The following is an 11,343-nucleotide window of genomic DNA, read 5'->3' on the forward strand; positions in this document are numbered from 1 at the left end:
GTTTACTGCAGGGCATTAATGTGGCAGCTCTTGTTACTTTTCAGATGAAGATTTTACATGAATGCATAATAATCATTCAAAAAACAATGTATTATTAAAGATCAAACCATTTCTGTCTATGATTTTTGGCTTGTGGGGCCTGTTTGTTATGTGTCAGATCTCTGGTTCCCAACCAAACTTCAAGTGGTTTAACTTCAATAACCGTTAGAAGCCTAATGAAGTCAAACCCTCCAGTATCTCACAACAAAACCCTGATTTTAAGGCAGGAAACCACCGCACTTAACTATCCAACCGTGTGTAAAGTAGTTCGAACTAGCGCCATCTTGGCCAGCTGCAACAATTAAATGATGCTTATGCACTTACACATTAGTATGTACAAACTAATACTGTCTTAAATAACTTCAATAAAGGAACTGAATACTTCTTCCAAAGCTGATCTCACCAAGAAAAAGTGACAACAAACAAAATCAGTCTGCATAGTGGAACGATGTTAAAGCCTGTTATTCATTGAAAACATTTATTACATTTTTTATGATGCAAACAACAGCGAGTCCCACCCTTGTTGGAACAGCTCATCACGTAGTCATGAGGGAATGAAAGAGACACAAAGGACAGGGACAGAAATAAATGTGTATTAAGCGCAATTCCATTGTTCTGGGTTAAAAAAACAAAAACAAAAAAAAACATGACAATCAGCTCTCATTGTAAATTTTGGCATCTTTTTCCCTCCTGTTTGGAATAATGGTCATTAAAAATCAAAAGAACAAGGCATGCATAATAGTTTCTGATAATGCACATAGATCAAAGGATACCACTTATAAATACAAAATCCATGTACGATGTTCATGTACATTTCATATATATATATGGTCCCTTTCTTAGAGGTGTCTTAGACACTATCTACCTGCTCCCGCAGTGGGACTGTGTCCTCCGTTATCTAAGCTTGGTCACTAGATTCACCCTGTCAAAAGGTCTACGCTGGAAAATACATCTGTAGGATGGACTTCTAACATTGATGATTACTAGATGTTACAACCACCTGTTTATCCCTCCCTTCACCGCTTACTGCATGTTATTATTAAGCTATTTATCCCAAAGTTTTATTTATTTAAATAGTTTTCTTTTCATCAACTGACCATTGCGCTATCTACAAGATTTCATCAAACCTCGCCGGAGTTATAGCCAGTATTATTTTCTTTAAAAAAAAAAAAAAAAAAAAAAAGAAAAATCTCCCGTCCGCTATACTACCACCCCATGCTTCATTTTAAAAAGGTGAACCCATAGACTACTTGGATCCATTCAGCGCTACTGTGCCCACAAGATAGAAGTCTGGAACAAACGATTTTAAACTTCCAAGTAACTTTAAGACATGGATCTAATTTCTTATTCGCCAAAATAAATGCACTGGTCCATTTTAAATAATGGGTGAAACAGCCGTGCGCCTATAATGAGGCCTGTATATGTGGCCACACATTTCGTTTACTGAAATGTAAAAAGAAAAAAAACCAAAACAAAACAGGACAAACCAAAACGTGTTGATTAAATACGATGTGGAATGAATGTCTTTACTGTTAAAAAAGTGTACAGTAATGTATACAACTATGTTGCTCTCTCTCATTGCTCAAAATGAGTTGAAGAGGGGTAAGAGGCATCAGGGGTGGTTGATATACCAATGGAATCATATACAGATTTACAGTTATAATGCATCTATCATCACACTCAACAGATGGCAGGAAGGGAGGGGCAGAGGGCAGCAAACGACAGACACAATATAGAAAAGACTCATCCATTTGAATTTGAACACCCTTTGCTGTGGAACCAATGCTATGTTACTCTCTTAGAAAAAGACAGATGGAAACGAGTGTGTGCGCGCACATGTATGAATTCTGTAATTGTGGAACCAATTGTTCGACCAATAAAAGTCTATTGGGATCAAGTTGTACTGGTTTCTCTGAAGGTGGAGGCAGACTTGTTTAACCAAACATGGGGCTGAGTATGATGGTACTGGTGGCAGCGGTGGGCGTCTTGAGTGGTTGGGTTAAGCGCCCCCCCCCCCTCCCCCCTCTGATGATGGTGGTGGTGGTGGTGGTGGTGTCGGTGTGTTACGGGACTTGGCTGCTTTAGTCGATGTACTGGGAGAGCCAGCGGAAGCCCTCGCCGTAGCCCTGCCTCTTCAACACACTGCACATGAACACCTCCAGTGGTCTTGTGTTCAGCTCCTTCATGGGAATGTTGCCCTGAGAGAAAAGCAGTGGGGGGAAAAGTCACACTAAATCCACCTTCTTTTTCCAAAGAAAATAGAGGAATTCTGCCATCTAAACAAAAGATTTAAAACCTGCAATGTCACTCCAATCTGGACCTTTGTTATAAAGACGTATAAGCAGAAATCAACTCCTGTGGCATGGTGAGTTTGGAGATGTAGTTTGCAAGTTGATCAAAAGTGAGCTCTGGGTTCAAATGTATTTCTGTGTAAATGTGTGAAATAGTGTTAAATTCCTCTTTTCACTTGGCAAACAGGTAAAGAAGGGATCTCCCGCAAGACCATACTTAACCTAGCAAACTTAAACTTGATGTTTGATACAGGTTTTAAAGGTTAAGCTCATTTTTATTATATTTTTATTTCACATCAACTGCAGAGATAATAATGTCTCACAGGCTCCTTTCGATCGTCTAAGCATTATTTAATGTTAAAGAATGTTGTCCTTCATGGTTACGTATTTCAGAAAAACACATTACATACATGGTAAATTCATCGTAGAAGTTGGAAGTTGTTGTCATGACATGATAGGCTACAAATTACCCTTGTTCCTTTGACTCAGAGAGACAGACATCATGTCATGGGGCGATGGGTATATCGACTTTTTACGGTACGTACAATAGGTGTCTATTTTTTTCCACTCCATCTCATTCTACAGGTTTCTTAATATGTGGTTAAGCCAACGCCAAGTTTCCATCCAAATGAATCACAATTTTTTTAACCAGATTTCAAGAAAAATCAGCAAAAGAAAATTCAAATTAATGCTCGCTTCCATCCATTACAGTTAAATAATTATCAGGAGTTGGTTCATCGAGATAAACAGCAGGTGGCACCAAACCATTGTGCCAGGAAGAGGGCGCAACAACATGTCATGACTAAAAGAGAGCCAGTCAAACGTCAAACAGTGAAAAACAATGTAGAGAACAATGTAGAAATGACCTGAGACTCGGTCAATCAAAACGAATCAAGTCCTATAGCCAATGTCGTTGCTGTTACCTAGCAGTTGTGAGCGACTTGGCTTCAAATGTGTAGCTCTATCCAATCATGCGATAACCTTACTAAGCATGTCTCTGATGGGCATTTTCTCTGTCCACCAAAGTGGCAGATGGCCTGATGGTTTTACCTGTCACTGCCAACAAGTTATCCGCATTTGGCAGGTGCTAATTTCAGACCCTGCTTGACTGACTTATAGTTCTTACGATCAAATGTCCATAAAAAGAGCAGAATGTTCTGTCCTGGCAGAGAAGTGCCGTGTCTACTTACCTTGCCTGTCGTCTGTCCATACAATCCAAACATTTCCCTCAGCTTCTCCTCGCTGATGGCCTCTGGTCTGTCGATCTTGTTGCCCAGGATCAGGATAGGCACGTTTCCGATAGTCTCGTCTGTCATTAATGCCTGGGAGGGTGGACGAAGTATTACTATGTGGTGTTCATTTTTACTCTTAAAGGTGATAAATAAGAAATCTAACCTTAGATACCACTAGGAATTGCATAGCAAGCTTTTTTCATTAGCAGGGATGGAGTCGGACAATGATGTGTCCGCTCATTCAAATGTCATGAAACAGGATGTTATATTTCATAAGCTGCTGCGAGAGGATTGGTGATGGAAGTTGACTGTGGAAAAATAAAATCCTTTCTCAACTTCGGAGCACCTTCAGGACGTCTGGTTTCAAATCGCTTGCTTTAATCAAAGTATTTCTTACACCACCTGTGTTGTGTGCACATTAGTTATGAGTGCAATTTTTGCACAGTTAAAAAAATACTGATTTAAAACACTGTTTTATGTATTTACAATAACGAATCTGAGTGGGGGAGCATGTCTTTCAGACTTTCCAGAAAGTGGAACAGACAACAATTTGACATTTCACTGTAAATACTTACAAAAACAAACCTACAACTATCTCAACATTGCTGGTGCTGCAAAAAACAAGAATGTGGTTTACTAGTTCTAAATGCTGTCAAAAACACTGCTCTTCTGTGTGACTGTTACCAAGCAGGCAACAGGTACTTACATCAAGTTCTGTTTTTGATTCAGCCAATCTGGTTAAGTCTGCACAGTCCACAAGGAAGACAATGCCATTGATGGCAGGGAGGTAGTTTTTCCACACTCGGCGGGCTGTGAACCAACACGCAAACAAACATGAGGGACTTACAGTCCAGTCTACCTGCTTAGGTAAAACACATTTGAATTCACTGACACTGCAATGTCTATATATGTGGAGATATATCATATGGTCTCTTTTTATTTCCAGGTCATATTCGCAGTGAATAAGTAGTCTTTAAAAGCCCAACCTCTCTCCACACTTTGTGCTTGGAGAGAGGTCTGGGACTGTAAAAGTGGTATCGGGGTTACATTAACATTAACTATGACCAATGAAAGCCAGAAACATTAGTATACACACAACACACATACCTTGTGCATGGCCTCCAAGGTCGAAGGTGGTGAAAGTCATGCCAGCAATCGTCAGCTCTTCTGAGGCTGGAACAAGAAGTTAAATGACCATGAACAAATCTGAAAAGCCAGGCTGCACAGAAGTTGCTGACACACTATAGCTTAGCCCATTTACATAAATGCAGCATGTATCAAAATTTTAAACACATTTATAGAGCATACAGGTCATACCCATTCAACAGTGGTTGGTTTGTGTTTGGCAAAGATAAATGAATTTGTTTGCATATGCGTCCTTCAACACATAAGTGAGTGAGCATGTGTGGATGTGCATGTGTGTGAGTTAAGTAGCGTCAACTCACTTGGATGTAAAGTTGGCACATGTTGTCCCAATCTGTCATCTTTGAGCATGTGCAGTAGCGTCGTTTTGCCAGCATTGTCCAGGCCAAGAAATACTAACTTGCCGGATTTCTTGTACAGTCCTGAAACAAAGCCAGAAGCAATTCAGAAGGCAAACCTGGACACGACGAATCGTTTTTAGATGAGCTGCATCATAACATTCAATGTCATTGGAAATGTCACAAATGAGAAAACATCACCACATGTGAACTCAGGTGATCAGTTCAGTAGTGTCATGACTTAAGAACTTGGGTTTGAAGGGGAAAAAAAGCATCACCAGGCTCAGACTTGTTCTCAGGCATGAACTGGATATCTAAATCTATAAAACACCTTCTCTGATGCACCATGAAAAAGAATGCACAGGTGGCTATGCTCCACCTACTGATTTTTAGCATTCTTTAATCTTTACTTTACTACATTATGAACGTTAAATGAATGAACAAACTAAAGAAACCTTTGCCAAACTATGCTCTTGCATTCTCTATTGTGTGAAGCTGGAAAAATTATGTAGAAGTTGATCTGTAATTCTATGGAGGAGTGGCATTCAGGTATATACACAAATATTCACAATCAAAATGACTTTAAGTTTAAATACTAATAAAATAAAAAGTGTTTTCTGCTTCTAAAGGAAAACCGTCATGATTTTAGTCTTTTAGTCGGTCATCCATCTGATTGAACTGACAAACTGAATACAGGAGAAAAGGAGCAACTCAAGTGACTCCTTCTTCCACTCTCCTGACAAAGATCACAAGGCTTTGTGGTTATCCCTTTCTGAGTCAGCGTAGTGATACCCAGTGGATTTCTAACTGAGTCAGCTCTACTAGACATCACCATTACTCACAACAGCACTGTGCTACCTGTCTGGCAGGGAGAACAGGAATGACTGCTTCACAGGAGCGCCTCTAACACAGAAACTAGAACAGCCCACTTTAAGGACAACAGCAGCTGGTACACGGTGAAAGACTTTCAGCCAGATTTCAGATGGAGACATTGATCACAAATACATTTTTAAAAAAAGTGGTCAAAAATTATGTCGTGTTTCTAAGAGAGAAACACAACATCACCAGGGGAAAAAAATCTACTGGTAGTTGATCTGATCACCGATCAGCACATGCTTACATAACATATTCCATTTGGTGGATGCTTTTAGCTGAGCCACTTTACAGGAACATAAGTAGCATGTGTGGCCCCAATGGGACTCTAACACAAGCTGGCTTATGGGTTTGTGCTCCAACCAGTTTTGTTTTTGAACTACACAAGCATTTAAAGGAAGGGTGGCAGGTGAAGATAGTGATTTATTAATTTCTTACTACACAGACGACATTAGAAACTGCTCAGCGTGAAAGAGACTTGTGATGTCTTTGATTATGAAATACACTAGTGCCTGATAAGGGCTTCAGCTGAAAATGTTTCATGTTTCAAATCCTCTGGTGTGTGGATTAGCAGTTAAGGAGTGGTGCCTGCTGAGCTGTCAGGGTGTTTGTGTTTCAGATCTGAGTTGGAGGGGACACATTGTAAACTAACACACTATGAGAAACTCAGCTTTTTTCCCCCATCACCTTCTACTGCAAACCGGGATACAGTTGTAGAAACAAAGCCTGCTGTTGTGGACAAAACGCTTAGCCACTTCTCACACTTTGGGACTGAGGTGCAAGACAGACCAGTGGTCTTAACAATTAAAGTTGTTCTTGTTATCACTGAAAACATTAATCAGACTTTCCTCCCACCAACTCTGGTCACCATATTCTATAACATTTTAATAAAAGCTTTGTGGTTCACACTGTGGCAACACCATTTTGATTTATATAGCTAACTTAAAGTACTAAAGCAGTCAAAAGTGTATTCTTTTAAAGTGTTCAACACTGTCTTACTATAAGTTAGTGCATCTGAATACAAATACTCACCTAAAAACTGTAGTACGCTATTGAAACCGCTATAAATCCACTCAAATATGAATGACATATCCGGATCTGTTGAATCCTGAAAAACAGAGATGAGAATACATTAATGCACGCATAGAAGGAGAAGGAGAAGACATTTTATTTTGGTTGTAACGTCCATCATTATCATATAGTGAGTAAGCAAAACTGAAGCAAGACTGGACATCAGAAGATCCTGGTACAAGTCATCGAAATATTTACCATTATTTATAATCTCGGTGGAACCTCACGGTTGCTCTTCTTCTCTTAGTGCTTCAATTTTATATACTACCTCTATTTTTTACATTGTATTCTATATATTTATTGTGGCTTAAACCAGGACCTGAGAGCGTAATTTCGTGCCACCCCATATGTAAACGTATGTTGGTATAACAAATAAAGTTCCTTGAATCCTTAAAGTAATTCATCAGTATCTGAAAAACAATGGCATACTGACACATTTGTTCAGATTACTTTATTTCTAACACACAACAGTAGTGTCTAAATGCTGTTATTATATTGTTATTCACTAAAAGATATCCAGAGGTAAAGATTACTGTACTTTTTTTCTTGCAATGGCAAATTTTTTATAGATTTGGGGGATTTTGGTAGGTACAAAACATTTTGGAAAGATCGCCTCAGCCAGCAGCCGTGAACGGGCTACAATAGTTGTAATGTAACCACACCAGTCAAATTAAGACCTCTACAATTGCTTGTTTTTGTCACCGACAGGCTCAGATTGTTATTTGAAGTGTCTGACAACATTGCATAAAGCCTCCTGACAGAAATAGACCAGTGAGATTAACCAACAACAGAACAGCTGTTATATTGCTTAGTTCAAAGCCACCAGACTCCATTGACAAAAACAGTAATTTTGCAGGCGAGTTGCTCATCTAGTTGCGAATTTGGTGTTTTAACACATTAGTTCAGATTCAAACTAACTTTTTACAACGCCAAAGTCATACAATAACAGAAACAAACTAACTGATTAAGGCAGCAACCCATTGCCTCGTTCGTTTGCTTGCGTTATTGTATGACTTCAGTGTTTTATACATTACGTTTGGGTCTAATAATGTATTGTAATGTATTAAAACACCAAAGTCACAGCAACCAGACTAGCAACTGGTTCGTAAGGTAAAATTGCTGTTTTTGTCATTGGGGTCTTGTGGCTTTAACCCAAACAATATAATGGCTGCTCCTGGTTAATCAAAAAGGATCTTACAGGTCTTTCTCTGTGGGGAACCTTTCCATAATGTTGTCAGACAATTTAAATAACAATCTAAGACAATCATGGCAAACACAAGCACTTTTATTGGACATAATTTAGTAGGAGAGGCTGCCCTGAAGGATTACATTTCACCCACTGTTGCCTATTCGTGGTTGCTGGCTGAGACACCAACCTTTTTTGCACCTACCAGTCATTTTCAAACCCAAAATATGTAGAAATAGGGCCCAGGTTGAAAAATAATGGAGCTATCCTTTAATATTCACATTTTACATGCCTAGAGCCTACAGAGGAATGTACCTGAAAACACCAAGAGACAAAGACACACAATTATCAAACAGTATCAAACATCAGGGCACAGACAGTAAGATCAATTGGAACCAATCAGAACCCCTCACCACAAACCTCACAAAAGTGATAGCAGTCAGCTCTATGCAGCCTGCCTCGACCTATCACATAGACGTAAGGCAACTGGTGATAAGAACAATGACTGGCTTTATACAGCCAATGATAACCATGTTCAAGTAGGAGTCTTTAGACAGCAGGACAGGAGATTCAGAGCACTGATCACATACCATCTGACAGCTCTTCAACAGGCAATATGAGTGTTTCGTTCAGCACAACCCATCTGCAAGGGCCTTGGGAAGGAAGCCTAGTCTTAGCCTCTTAGGATAAACTAGCCAGATTGTATTTCAATCAAAACAAAATGGATCAGAGAAAGGACCTGCTGTAACTGTGTGAAGTCAAATCAACAGCTCCCTGACTGACTACATACAACAGCTTGTTGCTTACTTGTGTTGTTCATTTGTTATTCTAGTTCACACTAGATTATTTTTCCCGTTAATCAAAATGTTTTTAAGTGTTTCAGCAAGTTTCATGGTCATATAAATCTGAGAAACGGTGGCTGAAAAAAAAACCAAACTTCCTCTCTCTAAAACCAAAGGAAAAGCTTTTAGTTACAATAAAGTTTTTTTCCCCATGAAACCATGTTGTTTTCTACATTATACACACACACGCACAAACTCTCAATCTCATCTAATTTCCTAGCCTTTTCTCTGTGACAGAAGCATCAGAACAAGGTAATCTGGTGCCGACCTCTTGCCCTAGTTACATAACATGCACAGAACTCCACGGCTAAAGTATAAGGTAGCCAAAGTTCAAGGCAAATACAGCTGAACTACACGTCAGCTGCCGCTACACTCCTTTATGGTCCTACGCCTGTCCTCACTGGCTGCGACGACACTGTGGGTTGGCATTACTGACTGATGCTCCCACGTGTGGCATGATGCAGCTGTGAATGTGAAACCGTTTCGTAGTAACAGACAACAAGCACGGATAAATATGGGGTCATATAAGATCAATGTTAACCTGTGACCTTTAAAAAAAAAAAAAAAAAATTCAGCAAATAAAAAAAGTTTGTGTCAATGAAAAGGGTTGACTGAATGCAGCAGACTTTTTTCATGGGATCTGGGGTTGTTGACAGCATTTAACCATGAAAAGGGCTCAAGAAGCATGATCAACCACATAAAGCAGCGGCGATAATACAGTGTGATTGGTGTGTTGTCCAATAAAAAAAAAGTCATTTGAAGGTACGCAGGAGGATTTGACTAGGAGTACCCTCAGATCTAAACGTAGTGAGACTTCTGTTATAAAGTCAGTCTATCAAACGAGTTAAAAATAATCATTATTTCAAGTTCACACTTTCAGCACAAGGCTATATATGAGCGAATGGTTGTGTACTTACTCAAAAATCGCCATGCTGCACATTTTGACAGTTCACCATTTTTTCTTATACAACCTATAGACAAATTCCTCAATGTGTGTGACAAGCTGGAAATGGTTCCTCATACTCAGTTTATGATGAAGACTTGAAAATAGGTTACTTATGCAAATATGTCAGTGGCATTTCAAGAAATGTGTTTTCAGTTCACAAATGAAGAACAGTACTATCAGGACTTATTTTTCCTGTAGATGTGCTCTCTATTAAGTCGTATCTGCTGTAAAATGTCAGCAACACAGATGTCAGGGGAAAATTGTGAATCCGTAACACAGTCAAAAATATTGGATGTGGTTTGACTCGGCTGTCAAACAAGCCCAGCTATCAGCGAAGTTAGCCAACCTTTACCTCAACGGCTAACGTTACATGGATGATCGGTCTCCGACGGGCTCCCCGTTGGCAAAATAACTCTTTTAAAAGAGCCCAAATATCAGCAGAACAACAAGTCATATCATAGTTACGCGTATTCGTTAAGTGTTCATTATTTATGCTTGGGTGAGGCCGGCTAGTAGGCTGGCTAGCAGGAGGCCACTAGTTAGCTACGTGTCATATTCTCTAACAGGCGACGTTGCACCGATGAGGGTTACAGGCTACGTTAGCTAGTCAGCAGTTAGCTGGAGAAACACTCCACCGATATACTAATAACTCCAGGGACTTGTAATAGTGCGAGTAATTTCCTTATACTTATACATATGTGTGTTAAAATAAATATAAGCCGAACAATTTCAGATTAGATTCAGCTCGAGGATCTTTGGTAACAAGCGAGTTAGCCAACTGGGTGTTAGCAATGCTAACGTAGCACCGTTAGGAGCCGGGATCTTTAGCTAGCCGAGATGCCGAACGCTCTTTTCTGAACATTGTTGAGAAAAATGTTTAGAAAACTTACCCCTTATTTAGATGTAGAGTATTTTATACAGAGTGTGCTCGTCTTTTACTCATGTAAGTTGGTCTCCCTGTAGAAAAAAAAAGAGAGCCTGCGAAGTGCCAGGTCTTCCTCTCCTTTTTCGTGTTTTGTTACTGAGCCACGACACTGCAATGGCTGTCCAACAACTCCCCCAAAACTCTGCCCAGCCGCTTCCTGTTTATGTTTCACAATCATCTTTCCGGCAGGGGAACTGAAATAAACCGAGGCTCTGCTGCTCTGCTTATTTTTACAATCTACACACATGTATTTCATCTGGTTTTTTTTTCGTTTAATATTTTATTATGGTAACTGTGAATGATTGGTATATTGAACAAAACAACAAAACGATTGCTCCCAGTTTGCTAGATTATATAAATTGTTAGTCACGTCAAGTCGTGTTAGGCGCGTCAGTATCACCTTTTCTCTTTATGGCAAGTCCTCCTGTGATCGTTTAAAATATATATGCACAGTTTA

General features: G+C 39.5%; 1 protein-coding gene across 1 annotated transcript; it reads right to left on the minus strand.

Annotated features, from left to right (window-relative positions):
- Window positions 1-490: 490 nt before the first annotated feature.
- sar1b (secretion associated, Ras related GTPase 1B) lies at window positions 491-11,012 on the minus strand. The gene is made up of 7 exons (XM_070843741.1): window positions 10,852-11,012; window positions 6,949-7,024; window positions 5,008-5,127; window positions 4,670-4,735; window positions 4,269-4,372; window positions 3,521-3,652; window positions 491-2,237 (listed from the first exon to the last, which is right to left on the minus strand). Exons 2-7 carry the CDS (start codon window positions 7,004-7,006, stop codon window positions 2,121-2,123), a joined length of 597 nt encoding a protein of 198 aa, XP_070699842.1. The 5' UTR covers window positions 7,007-7,024; window positions 10,852-11,012; the 3' UTR covers window positions 491-2,120.
- Window positions 11,013-11,343: the final 331 nt, after the last annotated feature.

Source organism: Pempheris klunzingeri, chromosome 14 (genome assembly GCF_042242105.1).
Source record: "Pempheris klunzingeri isolate RE-2024b chromosome 14, fPemKlu1.hap1, whole genome shotgun sequence".
NCBI lineage: Eukaryota > Metazoa > Chordata > Actinopteri > Acropomatiformes > Pempheridae > Pempheris > Pempheris klunzingeri.